The sequence below is a fragment of the Coccinella septempunctata genome, chromosome 1 (genome assembly GCF_907165205.1).
Source record: "Coccinella septempunctata chromosome 1, icCocSept1.1, whole genome shotgun sequence".
NCBI classification, from domain to species: Eukaryota; Metazoa; Arthropoda; class Insecta; order Coleoptera; family Coccinellidae; genus Coccinella; species Coccinella septempunctata.
The window spans coordinates 62,054,071-62,073,153 of NC_058189.1; the positions used below are offsets into that span (position 1 = coordinate 62,054,071).

A 19,083-nucleotide genomic window follows, 5' to 3' on the forward strand; every position below is an offset into this window, starting at 1 on the left:
CATCTCTCAATAAAAGTAACCGTAGATGAAAATGTGATGCATATTCTGAAAGAGCAATTCTTCTAGTAATAAATGTGAGAATTTCATCCGTCTAGGTGCAACCATTCGATCTTGACGAATTTTTAACCGAACCCATCTTTTTCAGGATTTTTCGATGGCCAGCTTTCGAGTCGTTTATCTCTCAATAAAAGTAACCGTAGATGAAGATGTGATACACGCTCTGAACGAGCAACTCTTCTTGTAATAAATCTGAGAATTTCATCCATCTCTGCGCAACCGTTCGTTCTTGACAAATTTTTAAATGAACCCAGCTTTTTCAGAATTTTTCGAAGGTCAGCTTTCGAGTCGTTTATCTCTCAAAAAAAGTAACCATAGATGAAAATGTGGTACATATTCTAAAAGAGCAACTCTTCTAGTAATAAATCTGAGAATTTCATCGGTCTAGGTGCAACCATTCGATCTTGACAAATTTTCAACTGAACCCATATTTTTCAGGATTTTTCGAAGGTCAGCTTTCGAGTCGTTTATCTCTCAAAAAAAGTAGCCGTAGATGGAAATGTTATACATATTCTGAAAGAGCAACTCTTCTAATAATAAATCTGAAAATTTCATTGACCTCGGTACAACCGTTCGGTCTTGACGAATTTTTATCTGATCCTATCTTTTTGGGAATTTTTCGAAGGTCAACTTTCGTCAAGCGTATCTCCCAGAAAAATCATCGTAGATCTGAATATGATACATATTTCAAAACAGCAGCTTTTCTAGAAATAAATCTGGAAATTTCGTCGACCTCGGTACAAAACCGTTCTGTCTTGTCTAAATAACTTTTTTTTGTGATTTTTCAACACCCTGTATCTTTCAAACGGAGCCAATTCGGGGAAATTGATAAAGGAAAAAAGTGTTTTTTTTTTACCTCAATTTTCTACTGTTAAGTCAAGTACCTACCGTCATTTGATTTACCAGTATTGATAAAAATGAATGGAAACTATATTCGTAACTTTTTTGTTTCAGTTGCCTTCACTCCTCATCTACCCCCGGAAACCACCAGACTGTTCGGGTAAGTTAAAAAATGCTTTCCTTTCCGACGAAATACAGTAGAATCCGATTATTATGACGCCGGCTATATTGACCAATCGCTTATTATGACGCAATTGCAGTGTTAAGTTTGGTTTCATTCAAAACTCCTTACAACAGGGTTCGGATTTAATGACTTCGCTTATAATGACATGTCGCTTACAATGACATGATTTCAGATACAACAACATTATTTGTAGAAAATTTATCCGGTTATAGTGACATCTCGAGCGTTTTCTCAAGCCACCCCACCCCTTTTCATGCGACGAGGTTTGATACGATACGAGATATATCAGATTTTTTTGTAAAAACGAAAAAGTTCTTCATATTTAGCTGATAATTTTAAATTTTTTCAATAAAGGAAACATATAATTTGTCGTTTTTCTCTCAAATTGAATCCATAAAAAATATCATCAATTTTGCTTTTTGTGACTTCCGGTTATTATGACGTGTTTTTCATTTCCCCTCAATGTCATTATAAGCGGATTCTACTGTATTCAAATTTGAGCCCATTCGTTAAAAAAATCGAGTTAAAAAAGCAATAATCTCCTTAGCCGCCTCTCTTCCAAACAATGCTGTTTCAGACTTTGCATTTCTCCAAGTTCGCTGCGTCGCATCTTGGAAAGGAATTAGCGGAGAAAGCTCCGAGGAAAGCACTCCAGGCTTCTCCAATCAAAAATTATGCTCGGTTTTATCCGCGACAAAATACGGCGGCCTCTGCTCTCTAAAACATTAACTTTACCAAGTACTAATTGAAGTTATTCATTGGCCCTGCCCGTCTGCAATTAAAGTTTGGCCAAACGTCTCGGCGCATGCTAAATTCAGACATCGTCTGCGAAGAGCCATCCAGTCCTGTTCTCGTTAAACCGACTCCTGTAATGTCGGCTGAATTGAGGAGAGCAATTTGTTGGCTGTGGCCATTCGGCGGATTTTATCAGCCGTAAATACACCTTAATTTTATAACTTTGAAGGCGATGAAAAGTGATGTATTTTTTTATCTCTGATAGAGGAAGCTGCTATCTGTATGATGACAGTTATAACTGAGGGTTTTGTTCGGTGTTAAGGTTCGATAAAACCAGATTAAAATTAGATCTACCTTCGAAGGGGGGTCAGAAGATCGGTAGATTTAACACACTGGCTTCGACACAGAGTATTCACATGAATCTCCGATTGTCCCTCCAAAAAAAAATCGTTTGGTCAAGTTGGCGGATCATTTTCATTGATAATATGATATGATATAATAGAGAAGGCACTTTGGGGTGGCTACCCTTCCTAGAATATTCCCGTTCGTTCCCGTGTTCACCCCTACGGTTAGGTAAGCACTCTGCTGGTGTGCATACCCGGGGTGAGCCGAACGCGCCTAAGGGTGAGCCGTCGTAATTCTGTGTCCTAACCTGGCTGAAGTCCGATACCTGCCCGTTAAGTGAGCGTCTTAGGTTCTGGCTGGCGAACACGTCCGTAAACCCCGTACAACGTTTGAGATCGGATCCTGTTTCATTCCGTCCGTTCTGCCTTGTAAATTCACTGATCTCGAGTCTTTCACTGTACGAATATTATAATAGTGCCATTTGTGTTTCCTTGTACGAATCGACAAATATAATTTGTGTACGTTGATTTTGACTTTCACTGGTTGTCGATAACACCCCAGACACCGAGGAACATTGTCTTCGGCTCGTAGCTACCAGGGTAGGTTTGCTATTTTCCCTTAAAGAATAGCTGGCGCTCGAGTACACCGAGGAAAAGACGTTACAATGCCTTTATTTTACAAAACGTTCAAATCTTCATTAGATAGCGTATAACTTAGTTTCAAGGGTTGGATTCTTTGAATTTATGGTATTTTATGGTACGTAAGGATAATAATGAGGAAACTGGAAGACGTGGGTGATATCTTGTGTTCAAAGAAGATTCATCAAATAAATGAAAAACGATATACCGAAATTCAGTTCATTCGATGAAACCGTTTGTGAGATAGAACTAAAAATAACATTTTTTATGGTTTTTCAGCAGCCTGTATCTTCTAAACCGAGCCGATATGGAAAAAATGGTAAAGGAAAAAAATATTCCTTTTGACCTCAAGAATCTACTGTTAAACTATTTGTACGAGTCAAAGACTCATCCTGTACAACTTATAAGTTGAAAACTCATTATTAGCTCTTATAGTTACAGATCTGCCCTTCAATCCCATCGAATTTTGCCCTTCCTGTACTCCCTGGGTTCAATGAAAAATGTCCGAAAAAAATTATTCATTTAGCTATATCGACCTGGGTCATTATTTCGACTAATTTGAGGTCGTAGATCACGAATATGCAATTAGTTTTTTTCTAGGATCGATATTTCGGGAAATAAATTTTCGAAAAAATTTGTCAACTTTGAGGAGCTGTATCAGCCAGAAAAAAGGGGATAGACATGAGCTGATTTTTTTGGTGATACATTGGTTCTTTGCGAATAGATAAAACCTTATTTCATTCGTCTACGGTGAGCAGTTTAGATTTTATGATTTTTTCCGCGAAGGTCCAAAATTTCCGATTTTCCATTGACCCTAACTTGACAAATAATTTTTTTTTAAAATATCTGTTTGCATATTCGTGTTCTCCGCCCTTGAATTAGTGTACAGTATAAATTTGGTTCAGATTGAAGACCAAAAATTTTTACACAAAAATCCAAATTTTTCCATACAATGTATGGAAAATTTGAAAAAATTTCGATCTCTCCAATTTCCACCAAAATTGGACTATTTACTGAATCGAGGGCGTAGATTACGAATATACAAATTGAATTTTGCTGAAAGGATTAGTTGTCAAGTTATGGTCGATGGAAAATCGGAAATTTTGGACCTTCGCGGAAAAAATCATAAAATCTAAACTGTTCGCGGTAGGTGAATGAAAGTTAGTTTTTTCTATGCGCAAAAAACCAATTCATCACCTAAAAAATCAGCTTATGTTTAGTGTCCCTTTCCTGGCTTCTACATCTCCTCAAAGTTGACCTGATCATCCATCATCAAATTAGAAATAATGGGCTTGTCATGAAAAAATCGTCAGGGTTATCGAAGCGAGCTACACACTTCCAGATTTCTTTGGCCTCACTCGTTTATCTTCTTGGGATCCTCTTATAAGAAATCGACCGGCTGGCCTTTTGTAGCTCGTCGCGTCGCACGGCTCGTCATTATGCAAGCGAAACTAGGCACATCGTTGAACGACCTTTAACACACGCGACGAAGATCGAATGGAAAAAATGGTCAAGTTCCCGAGTACGCCGGTAGCCGCCAACAACAAATCGTTGCGGATGGGTTAAACAACAGTCCGATCGTGTTCCTTTCGTACACCTATTGCTGCTGCTACATGAGAGCCGAGCATTGCGTTCGGCATACAAATCGAGATGCCGTTCTTTCGCAGAAGGCGACCGGCCTTCGACGAGCTAAACGGTCTTCAATTACCGACTTTTCTGGGTAGAAGAGTATCGGTCTACTAAGGCTTGAAAGCCTTTCGGTTAGTGGTGTCGGGATTTTATCCAAATCGACAGCTTGTGACGTGAAAAACGGATTTGTGGTGCCAGTTACATTTGGCTCGAGATGAAAGAAGAGGAAGCTGTCTGAAATTATGATCGATCTGTCGTAATCTAAGGTACTGAACTTGACAATCTTTGAAGGGCTCCACGAAAAAAATTATTTTCTTCATTTTTCCTGAAAGAAGGCAGATTTTAGGTTGTGCAGTGCAAAATTTGGGATGCAAATTTTTTGAGATTTTTTTTTATTTTCTAATGATGCGATCCTCATGTATTTTTGCACAAGTTTCCTTATCTCTACTCAACTACCGGTCTAGTAATCTACTAAATTTCGATTTAGTTGAATTTGAATATTGAAAAAAATTCATTCATTGATGACGCATTTGGATCCTCAACCTACCCTGAAAATCTCAAGTGCCTTGATCTTTTCCTTCAAAAGTTAAGGTGTTTATGGATCCTTCACAGTCCTAGGAGATACTTGAGCCTGCCCACCAACTTCTACACTCTACCGCCTCTTCATAGTCGAGCCAGACCAAGAAATTCATTATAAGTTATTAAAAATTGTTGTACAACAACAATCGAATGAATGTATTTTTGACGTCTAAAAAGAAAAGATTTGATAATTTGAAAATCTTGTTGGTAATCGAAATTGTAATATGATTATCGTCCAAGTACAGAATTTTTGTGAAGAAACTGCCATTAATGGTAAAGATTTCTTCTGAAGTAAAATGGAAATGGCTCAACTTGTATAACCTCAACTCAAACATTCCTGAAGAAGCTGATAAAAAAGTTAGCGAAAGCCAGAATGAATTAAAGAGAGTCCCTGAACCTGACTGTTTTCCCAACAAATTTATTTGGTTGTACAGGGTGGGCAAAATTCGTTGTCTACTGAGGGGATCTCGAGAACTATAGCAGCTAGAAGAAAAAGGATGACACATTCTTCTTTTTTCATGACTAATCCAATTCTGAAAACAGAATCGGCCTATCATTTTTAGATTTCGAGTTATAAACAAAAATCGAGATTTGGACGATACCGAAAAGTTCTCATAACTTTTTTGTCTTTGGAGTTACAGATCTGAAACATGAACCTTCTTAGGCATTTGCATACGTAGAATCTACTGACAAAATATTTCTTTCCAATTCAAAAATAACAAATTCAATAAAAGTTTGCATTATTTAACAAAATGAAAGTTCACCCAATGATTCGAAATAAAAAAATATTTTGAGCTCATCAGTGGATTCTACGTAAAAGAGAGCCTGAAGAAGGTTCAAGTTTCAGATTTGTAACTTCAAAGACAAAAAAGTTATGAGAACTTTACGAAATTGTCAAACTCAAAAACGAAGTATCATAGGAGGCTGCGGTTTTCACCATACTTTGTTTCTCCGAAAAAGAGCTCGGAAATGTGTCATCTGTTTTCTTCTAGCTGAGAACTATAGGTTCTCGAGATCCTCTCCCTAGACAACGAATTTTGCCCACCCTGTACCTACAACAACAAAAAAGCATATTGACAATCCCATAAAAATTCCTATTAAATTAGCATCCATTTCATTTCTTTCACAAAAACTCGTTTCTCTCGACAATTCAAATAAGTACAAGAGTTTCAATATATGTTATGATTTCTTACGAGATTTCTCGTTAATAAATCGATCGTTCATTATTAAATTAAAATACAGGGTGAGTCTTTGACTCGTACAAATATTTTAACAGTAGATTCTTGAGGTCAGAAGAAACACTTTTTTTGGAATCAGCTCGGTTTAAAAGATACAGGCTGTTAAAAAACCATAAAGAAAATTATTTTTAGTTCTATCTCACAAGCGGTTTGATCGAATAAAATGAATTTCGGAATATAGTTTTTCATTTATTTGATGAATCTTTTTTGAGCACAAAATATCACCCACGTCTCCCAGGTTTCTCTCATTATCACCATTAGGTACCCTAAAAATACCCAAAACTCAAAGAACCCAACTCTTGAAACTAAGTTGGACGCTATCTTTTGAATATTTGAACGTTTTATAAAACAAAAGTATTCTTCACATTTTCTCGTATAATGCGCCGTTTTTGAGTAAGTTGATGTTCAAAAATCAAAAAGGGTCTGTGAAATTTGAAACATTGGGTGCTTTGGCTACATAAAACTCTGTTCAAAAGATTCATAGATTTGTAGTGTCACAGATTTAGCTATTCATTCTGATGGTAATTTTGTTTTATCAGGGGTGGCACAGCTTATTATGAAAACTTAAAATGGCTATATCTTTTTATCAGGCCCGAATCAGGAAAAACGGTATAGAAAAGGTGTTTTTTTTACCTCAAGAATCTACTGTTAAAATATCTGTACGAGTCAAAGACTCACCCTGTACACTGATCAAAAATTAAACAGAGAAAACTCAGCTTTTGCACTAGAATCAAATTTTCAGTATTGAGGTGTGTTGAAAAAAATTACAAGAAACTCATTTCTTGTAGGTTCCTGATTTTTAGTTTGTGTCTTTCGTGTGGTCCGTATGGGCCATTCCACTTCATCTGGTGTTATGTAGTATCAATTGTGGATCAATTGTCACGTGTTCAACATGCGTTTAAAAGCCGTCCAACTTGAACAATTCACTTTAGGTTTATCCATACTTCAGGTGTTGGTTAAGTTAACTATTTTTTGTGTGATTGTGAAAACCTAACCTGTAAAATTTCCTTTACCAAAGGTAAACCTTCGATTGTAAAACCGGGCGTTAGTGTGTTGGCTAAACGAAGGTTTAACTCAACAGGCGACTGCTAACCTGGTTTACAACGTGTAGTTAGTAGATCGTGAAATAGCTTTTGTACTAGTGGAATTCCTGCAAACTAATGTGGTTGTAGGAGTAAGAGCTACAACTGTCGTACAAGATCGGGCAATACGGTTAACTGCTCCACGAAAACTCTACTTCGCAGCATCCTGAATCAACAGCTCATTCCTGCATTATACCGGTGGGATACTTTGCGATGAAACGATCTGGAATATTTATCGACGTATAAAACCACAAACTTCAACAACACAACATTCATATCTGCTCAAGAATTTTGTGTTGAGTTGAATAACTCTTGGATAAAATCAAGGGAATATTTCGCAACGTTCAACATTTAAACGTGGTTTATTTTGCTCAATGATTCATTCGGAGTGTATGAAATTAAAATATTATGGAAGTAGGGTTACAACTAATCCTAATAAGGTTTCACATTTTCCAAGCAAGATAAAAAATAACAAAGATAACATAATGGAGTCTCCGATTCACTTTCTATTGGTAAGAGCATGACGTCAAAGGTCGAGAGTGGACGCTTTTAAACGCCTCAGCATCTTCAACTCAAGTGCCTCTTCTCTTGCTGACGCACCTTCGTCTCTCTCAATCGATTTAGTCATGAAAATCGTTCGTTTTCACTTCATAGATCTCCGGTAGACGGGATAAGTCACGGCAGGAAATAATTTAGCAATTAGCGCACTTTTGCGGAAGACGCCTCCAATCCTGGTAGACTGGTCTGGGTGAAATAGTTGGATCATCAAAAAATGATTATATTTCGAGAACTTCCGCATTCAATATCGAATTTTCCATTCAATCGGCAACAATACAGGCGGAAATGAGCAGAAACAGAGGAAGTGTATCATGATTATGTACCTACTATTACTTCGTGAAAACCATAATGCACCGGGTTGTAGAGACTCTACGCCTCGGTATGCTCGAAAATTGCTGGCCCAATGATGATTTACGCCATTGAGCACCACTGTGAAATTTACCGCATGCTCGGGAACTGTTTCAAGGCTTATTCGGACGTCTGTTGGGGAAGAAGCGCGATAAAAGGGACCGTTGGGAGTATCAGAAAGGTCGTAATGGCAATTTTTCCTGAATCTTTGCCAGGAATACATGGAAAAAGGTTAATTTCTTTATATTTATACTACCTCGCTCAAAAAATACAAGATGGTGTTATCATTTAAACCTCGATGACTGTGAAATCATATTTTTGGGGTTGGTAGTACTGTCTTTGACATCTGTCTGTCAAAAACTACCAATATAAGGTGCGTGAAAAAAATTTCGTCGTCAAGTAGGCTACGACATTTCGAAGGTCGATATTCTGTATCTAAACGTAATTTTTAGCTTCTACTCTACCATTTTTCTGGTAAACTGTCAAGGTAGAGTTCCAGATCCTTATTGTATCAAAAACCATCAGCTAATTATGCTTTGACCGGCTTTGACCGACGTACAAAAAGTATTGATTGTTGAATTCTACTTCGGAAATAGGGAGAAAATAGAAGGCTAGTGGAAATACTCTATTGATAAATGTTTCAGCGAATCCGGGATGGAGTATCCCAAAGTTGATGAGGATTTTCAATCTTTCCAAATTACTCTTTCGCGTTTTCTGTGACTCGGGTAGTATTCAAAAGAAAAAAAGAAGTGGTCGAGCAAACAAAAGAATTTGAAATATTTGATGGAGGAAACATCAGTGTGTTCCCAAATACAGGGTTAGTCTTTGACTCGTATATATAGTTTAAGAGCAGATTGTTGAGGTCAAAAGAAACACTTTTGTCCTTTACCATTTCTTTCCGATTCGAATTAAAAGATACAGGCTGTTGAAAAACCATAAAAAAATTTATTTTTAGTTCGATCTCACAAACGGTTCAATCGAATGAAATGAATTTCCGGATATAGTTCTTCATTTATTAGAAGAATCTTTTTCGAACACAAGATATCAGCCACATCTACCAGTTTTCTCATTATGAGCAATACGTGCCATAAAAATACCGAAAATTCAAAGAACCCAACTCTTTAAACTAATTTGAACGCTATCTAATGAATATTTGAACGTTTCGTAAAAATATTTTTCCTGCTTTCTCGTATAATACGCAGTTTTCGAGTAATTTGATTATGAAAAATAAAAAATATATCTGAAATTCGAAAAATTGGATACTTTGACCTCAAAAGTGTAGTGTCACAGATTTAGCTAGTTGATAAGCTGTATCAGTTACTTTTTTCTAGTCGTGCTTAATTTCATCTTTCTTTATATGTCAATTCTCCAAATATGATGAAGAGCAGCATCTAGAAAGCAAAGTTTTTCAATTCAGACACAACTTCTTTCCCAGTTTAGTTTATTATGCTATAAATCAGAGGCAAAATGTGGGACCTGTAATCTTTGATGGAACTGAGCGGCAGCAAGTTATAAAGTAGAAAGAATAATACATTTTATAGCTGGTCCAATAATTATTTTCAAAAAGAAAAAGCCAGAGCACACAGAGCCGCACCAGCAAGGCTACTCTAAGGAGTATTTTTCAGAATCATCTCAACAGCGTCAATACTAAACATGAATTTCCTTCACGAAGTTGTGATCTTACACCATGCGATTTCTTCCTATGCCCTCAGTTGAAGAATTCTATTATTCAAATACTTATTTTTGCTATGGACCTACTGAAGGCCAGAATCATTGAAAAAATGGATCGTCCTACCATTTTGAATACCGTTTTTAAATCTGTCACAAAACAATATGAGAAGTGTTTGGAATAAAGAATAGGGCATTTCCAGCAACTACATTTCAATTATAAATTTTAATTAAAGTATTGGCCACATCAATCCGAAAATAAAACGTTTGAAGTGTGACAAAAACCTTTCTTTCAGGTTCTGTCGAAAGGTATGTGTATAATTGGTACGTAGTCAATTTTTACAAAAAATTCAAAAATACTCCTGATACTTCTCAATGAATTAAATGTGTCCAGATGATTTTTGAAATCTTCAAATACGTGGTATTCCCTCCATTTTTCTTGAAACGCTTTCGAAAGAGCCAGGATCGATCACCTTGGATTCTTAGGTCGTTGGTCACTCGAGAGTACTTCTCTTGTTTCTCGGAATACTCTCACAGGAGGGTAAGACCCATATTCTTGGAAGTATCGCTCAAGAGGTGTGCGGTCATTTCGGGCAGCTTCTGGTTATTCTTCATATTCGTATGAATCATTGGAAATACCGAAGCAAAGAAAACATCAAGGGGATACGAATGGATTTCATGCATCGATCGTTGATGTGGATGAATTTGAGTTACTCAGTCCAAATGATGAATTACAGAATATGAACTATTAAGGAATTTCTTTTATCAGAACAGTGCTTGTTTTGACAGAAATTGTGACAAAACACTTGAAATTGCATTCAAAACTTTCACGAACAACATCATTCTTTACATAAGCGCAAATCTGTATCAAACGCTCCTCATGTAACTGCAGAAGATTGACGTTCCGTTTGAACAGCTTGTAGATCCTTCGACAGTTTTCTGCATTCCTTAGCGTTGTCCATTACCCATCTCTCCTCCCAACCGTCCCGTAAAATTCATAATTGAAGCAAAAGAAGATGAGAATACATGATAACCGTAAGAGCGTGTCCAGTCTCCATAAAAAATTATCGATTCTCCTCAATATGCTCGACTTACGTAAAGTACTGTTAACTCCGTGTAACTATGCTAATTTTTGCACAGCTAGTTTCCATGGTGGACGGAACAAGGGAATATTTTGCATAATGCTATTCTGCATAGGTGGTTGGTAACGAAATGAGAGGTTTTCGAATAGTTGAAGGTGAAATGGGAAGGATTTGAAAACTCTCGAATAAGTTTTCAACTCTATGAGACTTTTCTTCATGTTCATACGAGGATGTATTCATATCTAGGTAGCCTAGACCAGTTCCATGAATAAAAAAACTAATGCGTTACTATAGTAACGAACAATAACTCAGTAGAAGTGTCAGTGTGAAGTTTGAGGTCAAAAAAGTAAACCAGAGTTACGCAATAAATTAAAAGAAAGAAGATGTTCATCGAAATTGTGAAAATGGAAAAATTGGAGTATCGAGCCGTCATTCAGTACCTGTATTTAAAAGGGTTAAGAAGTAGGCAGATTTACGAAGATATGCTTAATACCCTTGGTGATCAATGTTCTTCGTATGCGACCGTGAAAAATTGGACTGCAAGCTTCAAAAGAGGTGAATTTTCCATTGAAGATGATGACCGATCGGGAAGGCCAGTTTCTGTGTCAGTCCCCGAAAATAACGATGCAGTTCATGACATGATTTTATCAGACCGTCGAATTGGGCTAAAACGGATATCTGAAGCACTGAATATTTCATACGAACGCGTTCATCATATAGTTCACGTCAATTTGAACATGAGAAAAATTGCTGCAAAATGGATCCCCAAATGTTTGAATGTTGACCAAAAGCGTGCAAGGGTAGAAGCATCGCGTTCGATCTGTGCTCGATTTGAAAACGATGTAGACTTCTTAAACCGAATTATTACTATGTATGAGACTTGGGTACATTTCTGCGATCCAGAAACAAAGCAAACATGGATGGTTTGGCGACACTCTGGTTCTCCATGACCTATGATCTTTCATGTCCAAAAATCTGCTGGAAAAGTTCTTGCTTCGGTTTTTTGGGATTGCCATGGAGTAATTATGATTGATTTTTTGGATAAGGGTAGAACAATAACCGGAGATTACTATTCGACATTACTGACCACTCCACTGGAAAAAATTTAAGAGAAAAGACGCGGAAAGCTATCCAAAGCTGTTTTGTTTTTGCAGGACAACCCCCCTGCACACAAATCTCATGTTGCCATGCAAAAAATTCGTGATTGAGGGTTTGAATTACTAGAACACCACCCTCATTCACCAGATTTGGCTCCATCCGACTATCATCTCTTTCCTCAACTGAAAAAAAGTTTAAAAGGTGGTAAATTTTTTTCCAACGAGGAGGTAATAAAAGCTGTGGAGGTCTGGTTTGCAGAGCAAGAAGAAACATTTTTTTGAAAGGTCTAGAGACGTTGCAGATTCGCTGTGATAAATATATCCAATTAAGAGGAGAATATGTTGAGTAATAAAATATTTGGACATTGAAATTTTGTTTGGTTGTATAGTAGGCCAAGAATTTTTCAATATATCCTCGTACTTCAATTTCCCTGAGCACAGTCAGAAGACAAGACTTCTCCATGAAGTTAATCTAACATACTTATCAAGAAGAGTTCTTCCCACTCGCGAACACTGATGGCGAGTTGAATGTCAATATGACTCTTCACGAATTCCATTAGCTATGTACTGGGTGATCCCCTCTATCTTTCTGATGATGCATTCCCCAGTGAACATTCTGAGGGAAATAGAGATGGTCTCCTACTATTTTCAACTCCTTTTTCGGTTAGAGACCGCCTCTCAGCACTTGTAACAGGAAAAGTTTTCAAGATACCACAGCTACCTCAATTTCCCTAAGCACAGTCAGACTTCTCCATGAAGTTGATCTAACGGAGATGCCTGTTAAGAAGAGTTATTCTCACTCTCGAACACTGGCGTTGGGTTGAATAGAGAATATGACTCTTGTCATTTAGCAATGTACTGGATGATCTCTTATAACTTTTCGAGGATGAATTCCCCAATGAACTTTTTTTTGAGAGAAGTATAGATCGTAAACGGCACATTCGCTTGATAAGACAGCCAATCTTCCAAAACTTTCGCGTCAATCATCTAGTAGTACATGATAGGAAACACTTAAGATACTTATTCGCCCTCCCATAGTCATGTCAAAATAGTGCATTCTAATCTTAGTCTATTTAAATTCCTCTTGGTTCTCATTGCGGGAAAATATCCGATACGTATAAACCGCCTTCCAAACCACAACCATTACATCTTCCAGTTAACCAAACAGTCACTACGCAACACTGGTATCCGAACATAATAGGTAACATACCGCTAATTAGAATGCCTCGCATAGATAATCCATATCAGCAACAAGGCGTATTATTCAACGTCTATAGGAAGAGTTTGTGGTCGCAACCAACGCAAAACTGTAATTAGAGCCAGTCGTAAGAAAAGTGCGGCACTTATATTCGCTATTGCAGCATTCAACAGCGTAATGGTAGGTTATTGGATGCCTGGGATGGTGACGAAATAGGAAGGTCGCCACAGTTCATCCCACCAGGTGATCATTGAATTATCCGATTTTGCGTGTGTGGTAGGAAACTGAGCTTTTGCTTTTTCGGTTAGAATTTGTTGCGAAATAATTAAGACAAAAGCGAGAGGGCGTTAACAAGAATGTAACCAACCTTGGTGCATGTAGATCATTCTGTTATTAAGATGTGAAACCGTAGGACTAGCAGATTTTGACAGACTGTGGAAGCCTTATTGTTTTGGCGACTCAAATATACAGGGTGTATTTGAAGGTGAGGCCTTTTTTCAACAGAAGATAGAACTGGTCAAAATGAAGCGTTTCACCAAAACGCACCTATACAAAACTTTCAAAATGACAAAATTGAAAAATATTACTGAAATAAATCCTAATACGCCCCTAGGCCGTTTGTTAGCTGAATTATCGCAAAACTGTGGGAAAAAACTCATCTCCTGATTCGACCATGTGGTTTCGTTTAGGATATTGGCTTCTTCGATATTTACGAGGTAATTCAAATGGAAACTTAGGATTGCCGAATCGTTCTCTTCATTTTTAAGTAATTCACAAGATTTTATGAAATGGCTAATTTCGATACCAACTGACAGAAGAGACTTAGGACACAAGTGTAAAAAATAGAATGATACTTCAAAATCTCACCAATAAAATTCGTCTAAATTATTCACGAATTTTTTCACAATGAGCATCACAATCTTCTTGTTCGAACATTCCAACAATCATCGTAAAAGTGAAATGAAATGGGGAAACATCATATTTCAACATAACTAACATAAGAACTTTCAAGAAACTGCCTTGATTTTCAACTTTTTTTAACCTAAATTGCACGATACAACAATTATGACAACAAAAATGACCTGATGCATCTAATCCGATGAACTTGGTACTGAACCATTCATTATCCAGCCATATGTTTATGTTTTGTTTCGTTTTTGCTATGTCACTTTCCACAGTCCCGTACTTGAAATTCAATGAAATTTTGTCGAACTTCTAGGGGTTATATCTCAGCCATCTTGGATATTTTATATAGACAGTTTTTGGTTAAACGACTTATTTTGATGAGTTCTACCTTTTGTCCAAAAAAAAACCTCACCTTTGAAAACACCCTTCTTTGACTCGTACAAATATAACAGTAGATTCTTGAGTTCAAAAAAATACTTTTTTTCCATACCATTTTTTTCTATTTGGCCCTGATAATAAAGATAGCGCCATTTTAAGTTCTAAAAGTGAGCTGTGCGACACATGGAAAAACAAAATTACTTTCAGAATAACTGTGTGAAACGTGGGTGATATCTTGTGTACAAAAAAGATTCAACAGTTCAATGAAAAACTAAATTCCTAAATTCATTTAATTCCATCAAACCTTCTTTTCTGTTAAAATATTTGTACTAGTCAAAGACTCACCCTGTTTTGTACTTGTCGAATATTGTTCAGAATTCAATGATTGAAATATATAGTCCATTTAAGAATGAATGACATCCCAGTAGGTCTTGAAAGTCCAGGCGCAGCTTAATATCTGGTCACAAAAGATTTCCAAAAATTTCTGTACTTTCAATCACAGAACTAGAATATATTAATTTAACCTAGAAAAGTATATGAAAATAAGAAATATTCAAATTTGTAGTATATTAATCGGCATTTAAAATTGACACAACTATGTTTCCAATTTGTACGATTAAATTAAGACAGCTCTACAAAATTCAAATAACCGTCGGTAAGTGCATAGATTCACATATAATTGGTATATAGATCAATGTTTATTCACATTACCAACCTGAATTCCGAAACAAAAAATCTCAACTTATGGGCTATTACCAACTTAAATTCGATTTTCCATAGCCACCCGAGATGTCAATCATTCTTGAATGGACTATAGTATATCTACATATAATGCGACAAATACTCATTCAGATTACTTAAATATGAGATATATAATTCATTATTTCATAAAATTATGGACACAACCTCACATTATTCAAAACATGGGACTACTTAAAATAATTTTCATTTTTCTCTAATTTAGTCAAATCAGAATCCTCAAAACAACAAAACAACAATTTGGCGAAGGGCAAATACCTCTCAACAGTTTCCACATCCCCAACTATTATTCTTCTTTTTAGCTCTGGTTATGGCTACATTCAACCTTCTATGATCTTCCAATATCTCAAACTGCAAACACAAGATTACATTAAACGCAAATATTTTCATTTGATAACTGTTGAGAGGGTCCTTGTTGGTCTGGGTTAAAGAGACTCAATTTAACAAAATGCCGACGTTTCGATTTATTTAAAATCGTCTTCAGGGTTCTACAATAGATGGTACACATTGAGACGCTATTTAAAGAAGGTAGCATTACAAATCAACAAGAAAAATATTAGAACAATTGGGAAGGAAACATATATAGAAAGTTTTGTATACGAACAAACCACTAAAGCAAGCAAAAATTAATGAAGGGTAAGGGAAAAAAAAAGATCGAACAAATTACCATCTTGGTTACATATATATAAATATAAAAAGAGTATTTATTATTGACCCTTCAACAGTTATCAAATTAAAATAAGGTCTTTAAAAATACATCGCAAATATTTTCCTTCAAACTACCTCAAAAATTGAAGCATAGCTCTACTAGCTATACTCGAAAGACATTGTAATTGGTAGATTGTATATTAAATAATAAATGATACTAAAAAAATCCCATTCCGCTATCACAATTACTTCAGAATTACAAGTGGGTGGTGCACGTAGCTTTCGATATATATATATATATATATATATATATATATATATATATATTCTTTTGAAAAAGAGTGTTACAAACTTTTACAATCTGAAAATAACAATGAAGCGGGTGTAAAGAAAGGGAACAAGAGACAGATCCTAAAAACCTGTTCCTCGTTCCAGATCTCAGTGTAAGCAGAGGAAAAATGTCAACGGGGTACCATACATATCTTCGTATGATACATGAAAAAAACAGAGATAAAAACCTCAGAAAAAACTCTCTGTTTGCCCGTATAAGTGTAATGATATTTACGTAATGAAATTCGGACCTAGTGTAATAAAAATGTAGGTAATAAATTTTAGTATGCCTCTGGTTTTGGCAGGATGATTTGGCTGGCGTAGGTTCAACTCATTCATCTGGAACAAACTTGGTGGCTTCTTTATACCACTCCGTTTAATACCCTCTTTATCTCATATTGCATCAAGATCTTTTAAAAGACTCGATTTGTAACAAAATATCCTCCATTTCCAGATCCACACGTCCCAGATGGCATCGTGCAGGCGAAACACGTCACCGCCGAAGCCCGGACCAAAACCGACACCCCAACCTCGGGACACCATGTAACTCCAAAGACTGATCCGGACGGCCCCCCAAATGGGTGCGAACATGGGCAAGAACACCTCCCTCCTGGACGCTCTTCCGTCGGGCCAGGGCACCTTACACGTAGTGATGCTGGGCCTAGACTCGGCCGGCAAGACCACAGCCTTATACCGCCTAAAATTCGACCAATACCTCAACACGGTACCTACCATAGGCTTCAACTGCGAGAAAGTGAAGGGCATGATCGGGAAGGCGAAGGGCATAAACTTTCTGGTGTGGGACGTGGGCGGGCAGGAAAAGCTACGGCCGCTTTGGAAGTCGTACACTCGGTGCACGGACGGTATAGTGTTCGTGTTGGACAGTGTAGATATAGAGCGGATGGAGGAGGCGAAGATGGAGCTTATACGGACTGTCAAGTCTCCGGAAAACGCCGGTGTGCCCATCCTGGTGCTCGCCAACAAGCAGGATCTACCGGGCGCTAGGGAACCTCGCGAGCTCGAGAAGCTGATGGGTCTGACTGAACTGGGGGGTAGTGGGGCCCCTGGGGGACACCTCTGGCACGTCCAGCCGGCCTGCGCCATCACCGGGGACGGTCTGCAGGAGGGGCTCGAGGTGCTGTACGAGATGATACTGAAACGCAGGAAGCTGGCGAAAGAACGGAAGAAGAAGGCTAGGTAGACCTGTCTGTAAGATGTAGGACGCGATGTTTAGTCAATATTTTGAAGGTAGAATGTGAGGTTCCTTCGGGCATCATCTCGAAACAATCCTTGAAGGTCTTGACGTGATAGAATCGGATTGGATGTAAATTATACAGGGTGGTCCAGATCGTAACCAAGAAATTTTAACCACGTATTCACAATCGAAAATGAGCCCTAGTTTGTCCTATAAACATATGTCGAGAAATGTTTCCTCTCCGAGATACGGGGTGTTAAAATTATTTAAAAAAAAATGTTTTTCATTAATAACTTTCACATTGCTTGAAATATTTTTGTGATATTTGAGACATAGGTTTTGAGCGTCAAGGAGCACTTTTTGCATAATATCATTTCTTTTTTATTCTACCAGTGGCGTCCGTACTGCAGGGAGACTGAATATTTTCAGATAAAAAATGATACGCCACTGGTTTTTCCCACAATAAAAATTACTATTTAATCCTTATTTAATTTGGAGTAAATTCGTTCTCCTGACTTTTTGCTGTACGAGACACCGCTTCCGGTTAAAAAAATAAAACACATTCTCATGCATGAGGATATCGCCAAAATTTGATATAGCAAAAATAAATTATTATTATTATGTACCTACCATATCAAATTTTGGTGATTTCTTCATGCGTGAGAATGTGTTTTTTTTAATAGTAATTTTTATTGTCGGAAAACCAGTGGCGTATCATTTTTTTATCTGAAAATATTCAGTCTCGCTGCAGTACGGACGCCACTGGTAGAATAAAAAAGAAATGATATTATGCAAAAAGTGCTCCTTGACGCTCAAAACCTATTTCTCAAATTTCATAAAAATAATTCAAGCAGTGCGGGAGTTATTGATAAAAAACATTTTTTTTTCTATAATTTTAACACCCCGTATCTCGGAGAGGAAACATTTCTCGACAAATGTTTATATGACAAACTAGGACTTATTTTTGATGTAGAATACGTGGTTAATATTTCTTGGTTACGATCTGGACCACCCTGTATTGTACAGGCTGGGCAAAATTCGTTGTCTACTGAGGGGATCTCGAGAACTACAAGAGCTAGAAGCAAGAGAAACAAAGAATTGTGAAAACCGTAGCCTCCTACGATTCTTCGTTCTTGAGTTATCAGGCAAAAAATGAGATTTTGACGATTTCGAAAAGTTCTAATAACTTTTTTGTCCTTGAAGTTAAATATCTGAATCTTGAACCTTCTTAGTCAATTTTATACGTAGAATCCACTGACGAGCTCAAAATATTCTTTTATTTCGAATCATTCGTTTTTTTAAATGCAAACTTTTGATGAATTTGTTATTTTTGAATTGAAAAAAAATCTTTTGTCTGTAGATTCTACGTATAAAAATTCCTATAAGGGGGAGCGCCCACCAAAGTAGCGTAGCACTGTCATTGCACATACATGACAAAGGCGATACATAATTTTCAGGTATCTGACTGACCGAAGTGTCAGTTGCGTGAAATATGTCGTTCTCAGTTCAAATCTGAAAATCTTTTTCTTGTATGTTTATCTTTGTCATGTATGTGCCACGTCAATGCTACGCTACTTTGGTAGGAGCTC

The 19,083-nt window shown here is 37.0% G+C and overlaps 2 protein-coding genes across 2 annotated transcripts in view; one reads left to right on the forward strand and one right to left on the reverse strand.

Annotated features, from left to right (window-relative positions):
- Nucleotides 1-19,083, reverse strand: part of LOC123309063 (protein tramtrack, alpha isoform) — a 592,303-nt gene that overhangs the window by 569,197 nt on the left and 4,023 nt on the right. The window lies entirely within an intron of this gene.
- On the forward strand, nt 1,012-17,616 carry LOC123309147 (ADP-ribosylation factor-like protein 4A). The gene is made up of 2 exons (XM_044892106.1): nt 1,012-1,057; nt 16,754-17,616. Exon 2 carries the CDS (start codon nt 16,877-16,879, stop codon nt 17,498-17,500), a length of 624 nt encoding a protein of 207 aa, XP_044748041.1. The 5' UTR covers nt 1,012-1,057; nt 16,754-16,876; the 3' UTR covers nt 17,501-17,616.

Bases quoted from the DNA above. Each gene is read 5' to 3' on its own strand.
- LOC123309147 (XM_044892106.1), top strand. From the start codon at position 16,877: ATGGGTGCGAACATGGGCAAGAACACCTCCCTCCTGGACGCTCTTCCG.